Below are 18,457 nucleotides of genomic sequence, written 5' to 3' on the forward strand. Positions count from 1 at the left end.
ACACAACCACCTACACATATGTCAAAATAAAACAGTAAATGCATGTGTTGTAACTTTGTCTCCCGTATTTCCAGGGCTTTCATCCAGTTCCCATGGAAGGGCAACACGCTGTGTGAATCTCGGGTACACAAGGGCATATACATGGCCATCAAACTCAGGTAACAGTCACTGGTTTGTTAACTTGCCAAGTTGTAGATATAGTGATGTACATTGTATCGAGCTATTACTGGTGAGTGTACAGTGTGTAAAGTTGACGTTGATGGTGTATGTTGTGTACAGGTTGTTGCGGATACCCATCGAGGTGGAAATGTACACGAGGGAAGATGCGAACATCATTGCCAGCAACCTGCACCGAGCTCAGGACATGGTGGCTTCCCAGGGGCAGCTTCGTACCAACAGGTCAGTAAATGTTTGCTTGCTACTCTCGTATAATTGTCGAGCAGTCGAAAATATATATGACACTTTAGATTATTCTGATTTATTCATTTGATTGACTGATTTAATCATTTGATATTCTGATTTAATCATTTGATTGACTGGGTGTAAAAAAGCAATAGTCAGAAATGAAATGAAAATTATTTTTTCTAATTGTTGCCAAAAAGATGAAAGGCCCAACTAGAAAGTGGAAAGGAGCGGTCAGCGTTTTAGAAAATTATTGAACAGATGGCACTGTACAGAATATTGGTCAAACTTCGGCCCCTAATCCATGCCGTGAACTGTTCTATAATCACAACCCTTGACTAGAAGTTACACATATTTCACTTCGTAGTGAGCATGTTGTTAGCTTTCGGAAATTTTGACAGACTCAGGGAACCCAGCCTTATCCCAGTATAAATGATTTCTCAATATTTTTACATGTATTATGTATAACCTGCCAGTCCTGTTACAGGCTAAAGGGGTCCACTCAGCAAAGCCTTGGTCAAGTTGTGGAGCCTCCCAGGCCCTCGGTGTCAGGAGTCCTGGTCATGGTCACTGCGGTAGGTACATATACCTGTACTCCTGAGTGGGATGGGGTTCAACATTGTGTTCTAGATTATTACACTTTTATAGTATTGAACATTTATGTGTCTTTAGGATGCTTGTGTTTATCTGTGTTTGTTTATTTGTACCAGTGTATGAATGGGTAAGTTTGAAGGTCGCCTATCTAGGATGCTTGAACTGATCTTGACCAATGCTGGTTATCATTGACATATTGATAGTTCCTATCACCTGTCCTGGCTGAATGAGATCATTCAACATGCCATCGAAATATCACTCGAGCATCAGATGAACTGAATATCGAATCTGATGGTTAAATATGCCATCGCATCAGATGAACTGATGATGGCTGAATCTGATGGTTAAATATGCCATCTCAATATCACTCGAGCATCCGATGAACTGCCGATGGCTGAATCTGATGGTTAAATATGCCATCGAAATATCACTCAAGCATCAGATGAACTGATGATGGCTGAATCAGATCATTCAACATGCCATCGAAATATCACTTGAGCATCAGATGAACAGACGATGGCTGAATCTGATGGTTAAATATGCCATAACTCGAGCATATGGCTGAATCTGAAATAAATATGCCATCGAAATATCACTTGAGCATCAGATGAACTGCCGATGGCTGAATCTGATGGTTAAATATGCCATCGAAATATCACTTGAGCATCAGATGAACTGCCGATGGCTGAATCTGATGGTTAAATATGCCATCGAAATATCACTTTAGCATCAGATGAACTGCCGATGGCTGAATCTGATGGTTAAATATGCCATCGAAATATCACTTGAGCATCAGATGAACAGAAGATGGCTGAATCTGATGGTTAAATATGCCATCGAAATATCACTTGAGCATCAGATGAACTGCCGATGGCTGAATCTGATGGTTAAATATGCCATCGAAATATCACTTGAGCATCAGATGAACTGACGATGGCTGAATCTGATGGTTAAATATGCCATCGAAATATCACTTGAGCATCAGATGAACTGATGGTTAAGATGGCTGAATCTGATGGTTAAATATGCCATCGAAATATCACTTGAGCATCAGATGAACTGCCGATGGCTGAATCTGATGGTTAAATATGCCATCGAAATATCACTCGAGCATCAGATGAACAGAAGATGGCTGAATCTGATGGTTAAATATGCCATCGAAATATCACTTGAGCATCAGATGAACTGTCGATGGCTTAATCTGATGGTTAAATATGCCATCGAAATATCACTTGAGCATCAGATGAACAGACGATTGCTTAATCTGATGGTTAAATATGCCATCGAAATATCACTCGAGCATCAGATGAACTGACGATGGCTGAATCTGATGGTTAAATATGCCATCGAAATATCACTCGAGCATCAGATGAACTGATGATGGCTGAATCAGATGGTTAAACATGCCATCGAAATATCACTCGAGCATCAGATGAACTGACAAAAAATTGCAGGAAGCATGTAATGGCACAAAGAGGCCAACGTGAGTGAGTGAGTCGAACCCAAGTCATCTGCGTAACAAGCGAACGCTTTAACCACTAAGCTACCCCAACGCCCCGGAGGCGAATTAGAACCTGTGTTGACACCTACACTGTTCTTTCAGTCACTACTCAAAGAGAGTGCTAACACTGTTTGCTTTTTGCTCACGTAGTATGGTGCCCATCTTTCTATATATTTCTCTTCATCTCTGAAGTCGCTTGATGCATTCATGAGCAGATTTTTGTACATGTATGTTGAAATATTGCCAAACTTGGTAACAGATATACTCCAGTCCAGGTTAGAATTGGTCTCAAGCAACCCATGCCGGGTGTAAGATGCGATCTAAAGGATTGGATTGGCAGACTGAGTTGATGCATGCCATCGTATCTCAACTGGGTAGGTTGAAGCTCATGTTATGGGTGTTATTGTGCAGGTGGTGGAGTTCGGACACTTCTGGGCACAGTACTACACGGACTTGGCCATGAATCAGCTGAAACACGTGCAGGACCAGCTTAACAGCTCCACTGCCTTGATACAAGTACAGTATACGTGCCAACTATACATATACAGTAAACAATGTGTCCCGTGAAGATCCGGGGTACAATTGGTCTTCTGTAACCCATGCTTGTCATAAGAAGCGACTAACGAGATCGGGTTGTCGGGTTCGCTGACTTGGTTGACACACATCAGGGTATCCCAGATGCGTTCATCTATGCTCATAATCACTGGATTGTCTGGTCCAGACTTGATTATTATTTACAGACCACCGCCATGTAGCTTAATGTAGCCGAGTGAGGCATTAAACAACAAACCAACGAGTAAACAATGTTTATACAAACATGTTTATAATGAACTGACAGATTCCCATGATGATAACAGGCTGTAGTTGTATACTGTTTCCAAGGCTGCCGATGAAGTATTCCCCTGTACCTCGGGTTTGTTTACAATCAGAAAACATGCTGGAGCTTGCTCTGTCAGTGGGAGGCGTTGTCTGACGTGGACCAATCAGCTTCAAGCATGACGTCACCGGTGTTGTAGCAAGTTGGCCTCCATAAAATCTGATGCAATTAGTTGGTTGAGTAAAAGTGCGCGTAATTCTACTCCGCTCATATAAACCTCTTGACTAAGGGTTGCTCCCAGTGTAAATTCTTGTTCAGTGATATAGATCACTTATTCCCAGCATGACGAAGGAGGCTGTCGAGACGTAGGTCTGTATGGATCTTGAAGAAATATCGATGTTGAATCTAGTTGATAGGATATAAAATCCTAATCCCCACGCTGAGTCACGAGTGTTATTAATTTCATCTGTACGTCCGTTCAAGGATTCTTGAAGGCGTTGTTAACCTTAAGCCCTTTACAAAGGTCGCCTTGAGGTTCTCCAGTACTTGAGATATCGGCTTCATAGGTGATATCATATTGGAGTCGAAGTCATAAGCGTATATGCAGTACGTCTCTGTTGGGTTGGAGTGAGTGAGTGAACAATATCCGCAGGCCATCTGCTACCCGGTATAAGACCTCAGCATCCGTATAGATGAAGTGATTCCTCTATAAGCAAAAGATCATGAGTCAGGATAAGTATACAAATATCAATTTTACTTAAAAAATTGCATTTTTTCCTTTATAATGAACACAAATTGGTGGTCCTTTTGAGATTGTCACAACTGAAGTTTACTGTACAAGTAACAATATAGCTGTTAATATGTTGTTGTATTGTCTTGTGTTGTTATTATGTTCTGTAAGTTGAAGTAAAATTGTTTCATCATATACTGAGGGAAAAAAATAAGGGATCACATGAGAGCACAAATGTTCCTTTATTGTTTTCCCTGGTTTCTCTGTATCGCACAACTTGTGAAGAAACCTGGAAAACAAAATAAAGGAACACTTGTGCTTTCATGTGATACCTTATTTATTTCCCTCAGTATATATAATAAATTCAGATAATAAGTTCTGAAACTAGTTTACTCAAATGCTTGAAGTTCTACTTTCATCATCACTTCAGTTATCATTGTTCAGTTGATTTTCATATTTGTATGTTTCCTGGCAGGTGACCGGGTTTCTGGCGCCAGGGAGTTACTGTGCTGCCATCTACCAGGATGAGTCCGTCGCCTTCTACCGGGGCAGGATCGTGGAGGTCCGGGGAAACATGGTGCAGGTACAGAGTTTTTCCTCAGTATCAGCTGACGAATGTCCTGTGACTCCAGGATAGTGCAGTAGTTATAGACTGTGCAGGAGGCCTTGATTAGTCCTATATGCTGCGGCTCATGTACTGGTATTAGCATGGCCTTGTGTTTTTCATGGTAGCCGTTTTTCATGGTAGCCATCATGGCACTCTCCTACCCAGAGTTCCATGCGGCAAGCCAGCATAGTACCTCTGCCACAGGCCAGAAAGATGTGACGAATCGTCACATCTTGCACCGTCCATTCAATATAATGTACATATTTCTTAACTCTTTTATTTTTGAGGAGTCGTTTAGTTTCATTGAGAAAATATCCTAAACATGCCGTGATGTTGCTGGAATTTTGCTTAAAGCGGCATAAAACTAAATTCATGCACTCACTCCATCTCTAATCAGACGCAATGTGTGAAGCCCATTTCTGGTGTCCCCTGCCGTGGTATTGCTGGAATATTGCTAAAAGCGGCGTAAACCCAATTCACTCACTCACTCCAGAAGGAATGCTTGTTAACCTGTTATGAGCTGTCTTCAAGTGGAGACGGGCTAAGAACCAGGTTAGAACTGTTCTCAAGCAACCCATGCTTGTTGTAAGAGGCGACTAATGGAATCGGGTGGTCAGGCTCGCTGACTTGGTTGACACATGTCATCGTATCCCAATTGTGTAGATGGATGCTCATGCTGTTGATCTCTTAATTGTCTGGTCCAGATGGTTTACAGACTGCCACCATATGGTTGGAATTTTGCCAAGTGCAGCAGTAAACAACAAACAAACAAACCAAACAGGATATGGTTCTGAGACGTCAACAGAAAACTTTGTGGTTGTCATGCTTACAATGAAAGCATGGTAGATGTTAAATCTGAATTGTTTCCTACTTACTGATTGTAGTTTGTATGTGTTTGTGTTTTTTACGTGAAATCCATGTTGATCATGTTCTCTGTTGACAGGTGTTCTTTGTTGACTATGGCAACACAGAGACGGTGTCTCGAGATCACATAAGAGCATTGCCTTCCGAGCTGCTGGAAATCCCCTTCCAGGTGAGTTCTAAACACTGCAGGGGGAGGTGGGGTAGCCTGGTGGTTAAAGCGTTCGCTCGTCACGCTGAAGGCCCCGAGTTCGATTCCCCACATGGGTACAATGTGTGAAGCCCATTTCTGGTGTCCAACGCCGTGATATTGCTGGAATATTGCTAAAAGCAGCATAAAACCCAACTCACTCGCTCACTCTAAAAGCTGCATACATTTATCCTTATGTGTAATTTTTGTCGGTTCACAGATTGATAGAAAATGCTGGAAATATATCAATAAAATGAATGTGGCGAAAATCATTTGCTCAACTGTTTCTACAGTTTGAGGGGCTGTGGGGTAGCCTAGTGGTTAAAGCGTTGGCTCGTCACGCCGAAGACCCGGGTTCGATTCCCCACATGGGCACAATGTGTTAAGCCCATTTCTGGTGTCCCCCGCCGTGATATTGCTGGAATATTGCTAAAAGCGGCGTAAAACTAAACTCAGTCAGTCAGTTCTACAGTTTGATGAAATGAAAATTACGAAGATGACAAATTGAACTTAGTAGTGAGTGATTATGGTGGAATAACACTGATATATCAGATATAACACAGCACGTCAGCTTAATGCAGAGGTACAGATAAACTGCCTATCTGCGTAAATTACGCAAATATTTATGTGAAAACTCAATTCCTATCCAGTCTGTTGCATACAAATGCAGTTGAATTTTTGTAAATACTCAATTAATTTGATCTTAAATGCATGCACACAAAAATGTCAAATCTTAGCTTGGAGGTTACTGAGGGTAGGTAAAATATATTGAGAGGTTCTATTTCAGCAGATGAACTCGGCAACTTGCAGTCTTTCTTGTCGTTTCTCATATTACTGATCAAATATATACTACTCAAAAGATCCAAGGAACACCTGTTTTTTTTATTATAAAACAATACATATGATACGATGAAAACAAATTTTATTGGTGGTTAAGGTAAATTCATTGCAGAAACAAAGTCTTCTCGCCGTCTCACGTATGGCAATGCCCTCCCGGATCCACCCTATAGCTCTCCCCCTGTCAGCGCAATGCTTAGAGGCAACGTTGAGGCATGGTTTTCAACATGTGATTGATTTGTGTTCCAAACGTTGCCTATAAGGGAAATTTGTGCATGATGTTCAGGGAGATTTGCACTATCACGTGCACTAGCAGGTTTGGGTGTATTCAGGAGAATAAGACCTATGGAAGCCTCAACTTTCAACTAAAAAATGCGGGAAAATGTCTAATTTCCGACCTCAAACCCTTGAAAATTCGTATCCATGGGTATGATGCTGTCTACCTGAAACATAAACCGAGAGAACTGGGATACATTGGATTCTGGTGTGCCCAAGGGAAGCAATTCTGCACACAGAATTGCAATATATAAGCCATCTTGGCCACCAGTTGTTGACACTGGTGCTTTGGTGTTATATGTTGTTTTCAGTAAGCATTTTCTTCTGACAGCGTTGTGCCTACTTGTATGATTTCGTGTTTGTTGTGTTCAGGCATTTGAATGCTACCTGGCTCACATCCGGCCGTCAAGTCTGAGGTGTCCTGATGGTGTGTGGAGCAAGGAGTCGACAACATGGTTCACTAGAGAGTACGTCAACAAGATTCTGTATGCCCAGGTAACGCAATTCTCATTGTAGTTTTATCAGATTTAGTCAATGGGGGTCCAGACGAGAACTGCCCCCAAGACCCTGGCTCACAAAATGATTTTAACTCCACCCCAGTTGTAAGCTTATGTTAAAGAAGTGGAGTTACAATTGTCTAAACACTATGATTACCTTGTCACATGAACCCAAGCTACCTAATGGAATCGGGTGGACAGGCTCACTGACTTGGTTGACACATGTCATTGTATCCCAGTTGCATAGATCTATGTCTATGATGTTGACGACTGGATTGTCTGGTCTTGATTATTTACAGACCAACGCCATATAGCTGGAATATTGCTGAGTGTTAAACAACTACCAAACAAACAGAAACAATCAAACCTGTTATGGTGTTAATTAAGAGGTGACTCATGGAAATGTTCAGGCTTTATGTTTATTGCCAGTCATCATACCTAAACTTTGTGCATTTTAGCTCTCAATATCAATCACTGGATTGTTTGGTCCAGACTTGAGTGTTTAGAAGCCATCGTCAAGAACAAACAAACAATTACTCATTAACCATTGATTTTAGATCCCAGTTTTACCCATTAGTGAGTACATATACGTCAAGAGATACCAAATGACCAGATCGATATTGAGACAGTTTCTCTTTTTTGTTAGTAACCAGTCTGGATACTGAATGAAATTACTGCAGTGCACTTGATGGAGAAGAGGTAGTGAAGTATTGTCCAGGTGTTAACTGTGATGACATGTGGATGTCCTGATCTTGATGTTAAGTGTTACTTCTGCAGGTGTTTTCCGTGGAGAGGAATGCCTTGAGGCTACAGTTAATTGAGAAGACGTCAAACAATCAGCAAGTTGTGGTCAATGAAGATGTGGTCAGAAAAGGCTTTGCAGATGTTGCTGAGGAATCATTTCTGTCCAAGGTGAGATGTTCAAGCAATCTTCGATCCAATCTTTTTAAGACTTTGCAATCCAGCTTTATAAGTACAGTCAGGCCGCGTTAGTCCGGTCCCCGATAATCCAAGTCCTGCGCCATCCGAACAGACTCAAGCCGTAACCAATCTTGTTTACTAAATAAACACATCAACTGTTGATTCATTAATCTGATGCTTCAGTCTCTGACTTCGAACATCAATTATGGGTAACAGATTAGCTAATTATCCCCCACCATACGTACTTACGTACCGATTCTTGGTAACGCGATATCTCATGAACTGTTGTACCCAATGTCTTCAAATTTGGTGACAGCCTACATTGGGGGAATGGCCAGGCACCAGTCGATTTGGGTGACCTTGACCTCATCTTCAAGGTCACCACAACAGTTTGAACACTGTTCAAACTGTTGTTAACGTGATATCTCATGCACTGTTGTATCCAATGTCTTCAAATTTGGTGACAGCCAACATTGGGGGATTACGCAGACACCAGTCGATTTGGGTGACCTTGTCTATATTTTCAAGGTCACAACGACACTTTGAACACTTTTCAAACTGTGGTATCTCATAAAACATTGCACCCAATGTCTTCATTTATGTCAACAGCCTACATGGGTGATTGTGCAGACACCAGTCATTTTAGGCATCTTGTATGTGACCAAAAAATATACCATTCTTTACGGCGGGGAACATTGCCATATCAGTGGCAAACACTTGTTGTACTTGTTTTTGCTTCATAAATCCGGCTGACCCGTAAAGATCCGGGTTAGAATATCGATCTTCAGTAGCCCATGCTTGTCGTAAGAGGTGATTAACAGGATCAGGTGGTCAGGCTTGCTGACTTGGTTGATGCTCATGCTGTTGATCACTGGATTGTCTGGTCCAGACTCGATTATTTACAGACCGCCGCCATATAGCTGGAATATTGCTGTGTGGGGTGTAAAACAAACCTCACTCACTCATTAATCCAGCTGTTCATACGATGACCATATTGCCTAACAACAGCGGGGCTCATTATCAGTAAACGTCAATGGCAATTAATACATTGTGAGTGGAACAAGTCATGATTTTAATAATTAACAGATCACACTTTGTGTTAGTTTGATGAAAACCTGTCACAGTTGTTGTTTTCTTATGTGTGATATAGTCAGTTGATACATGTTCTGATCTGTTGTCTCTATCAGGCAAGGGAAAGGGAAGTAACTCTACTGCAGTGTGGTGCACTGGACTTGTTTCAGCAAACTGAACGTTTCACTATCCGAACATTTTTGATGAAAGCGGCACTGTTGGATTAACGAGGCCTGACTGATGTATAAACCAGATGGATTGCACATATGATGTGCCTCAATTAGTCGTACTTCGTTGTCATGAATATTTGTATTATTTTTCAAGCAAAACCATGACGACCGCTGTGCAGAAGCAATGAGTATGACAGTATCTCCAGATAGTGCATTGTCGGGACAGAAGGAAGAATGGATGAATGTAGAAATGCCACGAGAAACAAGAGCTGCCCTCAAGGGTTCCCAGCGTAAGGTAAGCAGCTTTTGAACAATCATTAACACAATATCATATACTTGACAAAAATAGTTAAGGATGTATGTAAATTTTGAAATTATGAATATTGATCTATTTATTCATTGACACACTGATAAAATATAAATAATAAAAATACCAATCTCCCTAACTTATTTTGTCCAGTATATAACATTGTTTAAAGGGAAAATTGTGGTTTTAATGTTTTGTGCACATTTCAGGTAAAGCTGATAGGTCCTCACAGTCCTTTGGAGATGAGCTTCCATAACATGACGTTTGTAGGCAGACTGAGGTATGTAACTTTGAACATTCTCTGATGTGTTTTACCTGTAACACCTCTCACACAAGGGGTGGTGGGGTAGCCTGGTGGTTAAAGCGTTTATTGTCACGCCAAAGACCCGAGTTCAATTCCCCACATGGGTACAATGTGTGAAGCCCATTTCTGGTGTCCCACGCTGTGATATTGCTGGAATATTGCTAAAAGCACCGTAAAACTAAACTCACTCACTCTCACACAAACGTAGACATGTACCTGTAACTCTCCTCTCTCACATACACAGGTATGTACCTGTAACTCTCCTCTCTGACAGACACAGGTATGTACCTGTAACTCTCCTCTCTGACATACACAGGTATGTACCTGTAACTCTACTCTCTCACAGACACAGGTATGTACCTGTAACTCTCCTCTCTGACAGACACAGGTATATATACCTGTAACTCTCCTCTCTCACAGACACAGGTATGTACCTGTAACTCTCCTCTCTCACATACACTGGTATGTACCTGTAACTCTCCCCTCTCACAGACACAGGTATGTACCTGTAACTCTCCCCTCTCACATACACAGGTATGTACCTGTAACTCTCCCCTCTCACATACACAGGTACGTACCTGTAACTCTCCCCTCTCACAGACACAGGTACGTACCTGTTACTCTCCTCTCTCACATACACAGGCATCTACCTATAACTATTGATGTCTATCTCGCATACATACAGTACCATTTTGCTTGATTAAAGACACAAAGGTGAAATATTTCCAATGCTGAATCCTCAGCACATTGAAATACACTGGTTGGAATGCCATCATTTCTGTTTTTCTGCCAGAGGCTCAAGGATAGATCAGGACAGTATCAACTCTGTAGCCATAGACGACGAGCCACAGAACAGCCATGCCCGTATGATGGTTGCAGCGTTTGTTGGTCTGAATCCCCAAGCGTCCGTGATGATGGCAAGGGACACGACGATCATGCCGCTGATACCCGGCCTACCAGCCCTCATGTGTCTACTGTTTGCTCCAGTGGCAGAACTCAGGTGATGCCGCAACTCCCTATGATCCTGTAGTTAAGCAGCTTAATAAGATTGTGATGCTTTGAGGATTTGCCTGAATTTGAATGCATATTTCACCACACTTTGTTTTTGAACCTATTCCGTGTTTGGACATCTTAGACATGTCATGTCATCTGCAAGACCCTAGCCAGATGAAAAGTTTGTTTACTTCCTGGAGGTCAATAAAACTTGGTACATGCCTTCATTAGGGTTGGGTCAGGAAGGATCAAGGTCATCTAAATTAAAGGTCAAGGTCACAGTGAAGGTCATTGGTAGAGATAGTAGCCATATTTTATCCACTGCTGATATTGTTTGAGTACTATATTTGGAGTTGTTACATCATATGTATACTGTCCTTCATTGACAGTTTTTGAAAATTTACTTTCAGTTATAATTTGATTTAGTCACGAGATGGCTGAAATATTGCCGATGTGACTCTCACTCACATCATATGTATGATGAATGATGACAGGTCACAGTGATCTACTTTCAACAAAGTCGTTGATGAGCATTCAGAAGAAAATGAATGCGTGACACTTTTCCATGGATAACAACTTCTTAATTCTTTTTTAACGACAATTGCATTTCTTATCCATTAGGTGAATGGCGGTGGCAAAATGTAGCTGGGAAATGTCATTGAAAAGAATCGAAAAAATTATCCAATTGAAAGTTATCCAATTTGAAGCGACACTTTTATGCATACTACAAACAATACCCTCAGTATTGGTGTAAACGTTCCTTTTGGACCAACAGTTGTCATTCATTGATAATTTGTGAACTCCTTCCACTACATTATACAGTTTTCCTTCTTTCTTGGTTCGGGTTGGTGGGTAGCCTAGTGGTTAAAGATCATCACAACGAAGACCCGGTTCGATTCCCATGGGTACAATGTGTGAAGCCCATTTCTGGTGATATTGCGGGATTATTGCTAAAAGTGGCGTTAAACCAAAGTCACTCACTCACTCTTTCTTGGTTCAGCTGGCCTTATTAGACTTTGTTGTGTGTTTTTCAACAGAACAAATCCCAAACGGACCCATTACACTGGTGCCATCTGTGGTCTTGGATACGAAGACCAGTCTAACTATCCCATCCTGCCTGATCATGACATGGAGGTCACCTTTGACGCTCACATCAATGATGAGGACATTGACCTGGTCAGTTGTGTCAGGATTGTAAGCGCATGAAAAAGTAATGAATATTTGGGGATGTTTTTTTTTCTTCACGGGTAACTCTGTCCTTAAAAAAGTAAACTCTTTTCATGTGAAATTAGATGGATCCAGTAACAATTGAGGACTGATTATTTTGGGGCTGGTTTGCAGCTTGTTGGAGAGTAAGTTTTAGACTGTGGTTCTTTCATGTTGTGTTCTATGATACATTGTGATTTGTCAGATCAACTGTGTGCGTCTTGCAATCAACGTGGCGGTGGGGACGCAGGACACTGTCACATGGGGTGGTGTCGCCACAGAGAAGTTGCAGAATAATGCCAGGATCAAACTTCTCAGGTGGGGCTCCTCTTTGTCTGTCTGTCTGTCTGTCTGTCTGTCTGTCTGTCTGTCTCATTCTTTGTCTGTCTCTCTCCTCTTTGTCTCTCTCTCTCTCTCTCTCTCTTTGTCTGACTCTTCTTTGTCTATCTGTCTCTCTTTGCCTCTCTGTCTGTCTGTCTGTCTGCCTCCTCTTTTTTCTCTCTCCTGTTTGTCTGTCTGTCTGTCTGTCTGTCTTTGTCTGCCTCTCTCTTTCTGTCTCTCTCCTCTTTGTCTGTCTGTCTCTCTGCCTTTTTGTCTCCTCTTTGTCTCTCTCTCTCTCCTTTGTCTGTCTGTCTCTTTCTTTGTCTGTCTGGCACCTCTTTGTCTATCTGTCTCTCCTCTTTGTCTGTCTCTGTCTCTCTCTCTCTCTCTCTGTCTCTCTCCTGTCTGTCTCTCTCCTCTTTGTCTGTCTCTCTCCTCTCTTTGTCTCTTCTGTCTCTCCTCTTTGTCATTTGTCTTTGTCTCTATCTGTCTCTGTCTCTGGTTCCTCTGTTTGTCTGTCTCTGTTGTCTGTCTCTCTCTCTCTCTTTGTCTGTCTGTCTCTCTCTCTCTCTGTCTGTCTCTCTCTCTTTGTCTCTCCTCTTTGCCTCTGTCTGTCTGTCTCTCTCCTCTTTGCCTGTCTGTCTGTCTGCTTCTCTGTCTCTTTTCTATTTGTCTCTCTCTCTCTCTCTTTGTCTGTCTCTGTCTCTCTCTCTTGTCTGTCTCTCTCTCTCTCTCTCTTTGTCTGTCTCTCTGTCTCTCTCTTTGTCTGACTCTTTGTCTATCTGTCTCTCTCCTCTTTGTCTGTCTCTCTCCTCTTTGTCTGTCTCTGTCTGTCTCTCTCCTCTTTGCCTGTCTGTCTGTCTGTTTGCCTCCTCTTTGTATGTCTGTTTGCCTGCTCTTGTCTGATGGGTACAATGTGTGAAGCCCATTTATGGTTTCCCCTGCCGTGATGTTGCTGGAATATTGCTAAAAGCGGCGTAAAACCATACTCACTCAGTCCTCTTTGTCTATCTGTCTGTCCATCTGTCTGTGCCTGTGCATGTGTGGGCTACATAATACATAATTCCTGTCTGTTTGATTCAAACATTTAGTGAAATACTCTCAAAATATTTGAACACAGGTCATAGGTGATGCAATATTTTTTCAAATAACTCCAAATCCAAATAACTCCAGTACAAATATAATAAGCAATGTAAGTTTTTGGAAAGTAAACTGCAATTGGCAAAACAATTGGCTAGATAGAATGTAATTGTTTTATTGAGTAATTATTTTCATGAAAATTTAGAAAGTATCTTCAATTTTTCAAAGTGTATGTCAACCCCGTGTGTGGTTATGTCGATGATTGTATGAAGCTTGGGTGAAATGGATTACATAGATTAAGTCTACTTGACAAAATGTTCATTTTGATCATAACACTTAGTCATGATAATGATGATAATTAAAATTCTTCTTTCAGACTGGTGGAGAAAAGGAGGGAGTCTATTGAGCCCTCTAATTATGACAGAGCTTATCACTGGAATCAGGTAGGCACTACTTTGTTTGGAATCAGGTAGGCATGGCTATCACTAGAAGCAGGTAGGCATTACTTTGTCTGGAATCAGGTAGGCATTGCTAGCACTGGAATCAGGTAGGCATTGCTAGCACTATAATCAGGTAGGCGTTACTATCACTGGAATGGGGTAGACATTACTATCACTATAATCAGGTAGGCATTGCTATCACTGGAATCAGGTAGGCATTGCCAGCACTGGAATCAGGTAGGCATTGCTATCACTAGAAGCAGGTAGGCATTACTAGCACTGGAATCAGGTAGACATTACTAGCACTATAATCATGTAGGCATTACTGTCACTATAATGGGGTAGACATTACTATCACTGGAATCAGGTAGACATAACTAGCACTGGAATCAGGTAGGCATTACTGTCACTGGAATCAGGTAGACATTACTAGCACTATAATCATGTAGGCATTACTGTCACTATAATGGGGTAGACATTACTATCACTGGAATCAGGTAGACATAACTAGCACTGGATTCAGGTAGACATTGCTAGCACTGGAATCAGGTAGGCATTACTGTCACTATAATCAGGTAGACATTACTAGCACTGGAATCAGGTAGACATTACTATCACAGGAATCAGGTAGGCATTGCTATCACTGGAATCAGGTAGGCATTGCTATCACTGGAATCAGGTAGGCATTGCTATCACTAGAATCAGGTAGGCATTACTATCACTGGAATCAGGTAGACATTACTATCACTGGAATCAGGTAGACATTACTATCACTGGAATCAGGTAGGCATTACTATCACTGGAATCAGGTAGGCATTACTATCACTGGAATCAGGTAGGCATTACTATCACTGGAATCAGGTAGGCATTACTATCACTGGAATCAGGTAGGCATTACTATCACTGGAATCAGGTAGGCATTACTATCACTGGAATCAGGTAGGCATTACTATCACTGGAATCAGGTAGGCATTACTATCACTGGAATCAGGTAGGCATTACTATCACTGGAATCAGGTAGACATTACTATCACTGGAATCAGGTAGGCATTACTATCACTGGAATCAGGTAGACATTACTATCACTGGAATCAGGTAGACATTACTATCACTGGAATCAGGTAGGCATTACTATCACTGGAATCAGGTAGGCATTACTATCACTGGAATCAGGTAGGCATTACTATCACTATAATCAGGTAGGCATTACTATCACTGGAATCAGGTAGGCATTACTATCACTGGAATCAGGTAGGCATTACTATCACTGGAATCAGGTAGGCATTACTATCACTGGAATCAGGTAGGCATTACTATCACTGGAATCAGGTAGGCATTACTATCACTGGAATCAGGTAGGCATTACTATCACTGGAATCAGGTAGGCATTACTATCACTGGAATCAGGTAGGCATTACTATCACTGGAATCAGGTAGGCATTACTATCACTGGAATCAGGTAGGCATTACTATCACTGGAATCAGGTAGGCATTACTATCACTGGAATCAGGTAGGCATTACTATCACTGGAATCAGGTAGGCATTACTATCACTGGAATCAGGTAGGCATTGCTATCACTGGAATCAGGTAGACATTACTATCACTTGAATCAGGTAGGCATTACTATCACTGGAATCAGGTAGACATTACTATCACTGGAATCAGGTAGACATTACTATCACTGGAATCAGGTAGGCATTACTATCACTGGAATCAGGTAGGCATTACTATCACTGGAATCAGGTAGACATTACTATCACTGGAATCAGGTAGGCATTACTATCACTGGAATCAGGTAGGCATTACTATCACTGGAATCAGGTAGGCATTACTATCACTGGAATCAGGTAGGCATTACTATCACTATAATCAGGTAGGCATTACTATCACTGGAATCAGGTAGGCATTACTATCACTGGAATCAGGTAGGCATTACTATCACTATAATCAGGTAGGCATTACTATCACTGGAATCAGGTAGGCATTACTATCACTGGAATCAGGTAGACATTACTATCACAGGAATCAGGTAGACATTACTATCACTGGAATCAGGTAGACATTACTATCACTGGAATCAGGTAGGCATTGCTGTCACTGGAATCAGGTAGGCATTGCTATCACTGGAATCAGGTAGACATTACTATCACTGAAATCAGGTAGGCATTACTATCACTGGAATCAGGTAGGCATTACTATCACTGGATAGCTGTAACATGTGTTATATTAGGGATTACTCTTTCTTAGTAAAGTACAGATTCTAGTATGTACTTGGGTTGAGTCCCATCCGGGTTTCGAACCTGCACCCTCAGAGTCAGGCACCTAATAATCGCCAGCACACAAAGTCAGCCACCTAACCCGCTCAGCCACCGAGACTTCCACATTGCGATATGACAGAAATGCTCATCAAAGTGCTGTCAGTCCTCACTAACTCTCTCGGGTGGTTGGGGTAGCCTAGTGGTTAAAGCCTTACCTTGTCATCCGAAGACCCTGGTTCGATTCCCCACATGGGTACAATGCATGAAACCCAATTTCTGGTGTCCCCCGCCCTGATATTGCTGGAGTATTGCTAAAGCTGTGTAAAATCATACTCACTCACTCACTCTCTTACTCTGCTTTCTCATTCCCTTGTTTATTGTTTTCCTCAGTATGTAGGGTTAAATGTGTATCTTTATTATTAAGTCATGATGAACTCTCTTCATTTCAGGTTGACCCGAAATACCTGATGGAGCCGCCAGAATGTCACAATCCAGTCAGTGATGATCCACCTCTGCTCAACCCTCATTATGCCATTCGACTGGCGAGACCTGACGAGACGGAGAGGAGCTCCCTGCTGGATGAAGTCCGTCACAGTGACTACTTAAAACACCATCTGCAGGAACTGAAGTCACTTTCCATCAGGTAGCCTAATAGTTAAAAATATTTCCTCGAAGACTCAGGTTCGATTCCCCACAGGGATACAATGTGTGAAGTCCATTTCTAGTGTCCCTCGCCTTTGATATTGCTGGAATATTGATAAAAGCGGAATACAACTAAAACTCACTCACTCCATCAGGTGAGCAGGGCAAGCTGTCATGTACTCATGGCCCCCCGAGGAAGAGAAACATGGCGATCTGCATAGGATCTGTGATAAGAGGAAATAGGCGTGGAGTAGAGTAGTAGTTCAAGTGTTCTCTTGTCACTGCTGAAAACCCGTGTTTGCTTGTCAGTGTGGATACAATGTGTGGCTCGCACTTATGGCGTCGTGTTATTGCTGGAATAATGCCAAATTGGGTGTGAAATCAATCTTCACTCACCCACCCAAACTCACTCACTCTTAAAATATAGTTAACGACTACACGATTCTTTCATAGTATGACTGACCGCCTCCGTGGTGTAGTGGTTAGAGCGTCCCCCCGTAGAGCGGAAGGTCGCGGGTTCGGTCCCCGACCGCGTCATACCAAAAGACGTTAAAATATGGTACTTGTTGGTCCCTGCCTGGCGCTCAGCATTAATGGGTACAACAAGGACTGGTCGGCTTGGAGTCAGTATAATGTGTCTGAGTGGGGTATTCATGCTTCACTGCGGCATGGTATCTCAGTGGGCTAGCACTATAAAACCACCTTCAGTCTGGGCTAGTACAAGCAGCCACACATACACACGCATGCACATCATCATATGAGCGAAATATTCTCAAGCACGATGTTAAACCCTATTTCACCTCACCTCATAGTATGCCAGTTGATAGTAACAACATCTTAATTTGGGTGGGTGTAGCCTAGTGGTTAAAGCGTTTGCTTGTCACACCGAAGACTGATTGACTGACTCAGTTTGGTTTTACGCCTCTTGACAGCAGAAATGGGCGTCACACATTGTACCCATGTGGGGATTCAAACCCGAGTCTTCGGGGTGACAAGCCAACGCTTTAATTACTAGGCTACCCCACTGCCCCTGTCACGCCTAAGACCTGAATTTCGATTCACCCACATGGATTTACAATGTGAAGCCCATTTCTGAAGACCGGAGTTGTCCCCCTACAAAGGGAGTGTGAAGCCCACGATATTGCTGGAATATTGCTAAAAGCGGTGTAAAACTAAACTCACTCCCTTAAGTTTTGGTTAGTATTTTGAGACACCCAGTATTATGTATTACAAAGCATTTATCTCTGTATTTCTGTCTGCAGGCATCGGAGCGATACTGTGACCTGTGAGCTGTGTGACGTGCTGTGTACCACTCCAAGAACACTGTCTGCCCACCTACAGTCAGACAGCCATCTTGCCAAAGAGAGCAAACTGTATGGCATATATCACTGATGGGCCATCGTACTTGTATACATCACAGACAGCCCGCC

General features: G+C 42.1%; 1 protein-coding gene across 1 annotated transcript in view; it reads left to right on the forward strand.

The window, feature by feature from the left end:
- The window catches only part of LOC124280081 (ATP-dependent RNA helicase TDRD9-like), a 45,012-nt gene that overhangs the window by 24,329 nt on the left and 2,226 nt on the right, over window positions 1-18,457 (forward strand). The window contains exons 22-37 of the mRNA XM_046715959.1: window positions 75-158; window positions 280-399; window positions 890-977; window positions 2,909-3,013; window positions 4,520-4,627; window positions 5,595-5,684; window positions 7,188-7,310; window positions 8,090-8,224; window positions 9,629-9,769; window positions 9,991-10,061; window positions 10,879-11,085; window positions 12,116-12,254; window positions 12,490-12,602; window positions 14,062-14,128; window positions 16,835-17,028; window positions 18,290-18,457. Coding sequence (XP_046571915.1) covers window positions 75-158; window positions 280-399; window positions 890-977; window positions 2,909-3,013; window positions 4,520-4,627; window positions 5,595-5,684; window positions 7,188-7,310; window positions 8,090-8,224; window positions 9,629-9,769; window positions 9,991-10,061; window positions 10,879-11,085; window positions 12,116-12,254; window positions 12,490-12,602; window positions 14,062-14,128; window positions 16,835-17,028; window positions 18,290-18,419 — 1,915 coding nt within the window. The 3' untranslated portion in view covers window positions 18,420-18,457. The remainder of the gene's footprint in view (window positions 1-74; window positions 159-279; window positions 400-889; window positions 978-2,908; window positions 3,014-4,519; window positions 4,628-5,594; window positions 5,685-7,187; window positions 7,311-8,089; window positions 8,225-9,628; window positions 9,770-9,990; window positions 10,062-10,878; window positions 11,086-12,115; window positions 12,255-12,489; window positions 12,603-14,061; window positions 14,129-16,834; window positions 17,029-18,289) is intronic.

The sequence above is a fragment of the Haliotis rubra genome, unplaced genomic scaffold (genome assembly GCF_003918875.1).
Source record: "Haliotis rubra isolate DU_JTF1 unplaced genomic scaffold, ASM391887v1 Scf26, whole genome shotgun sequence".
Lineage (NCBI taxonomy): Eukaryota > Metazoa > Mollusca > Gastropoda > Lepetellida > Haliotidae > Haliotis > Haliotis rubra.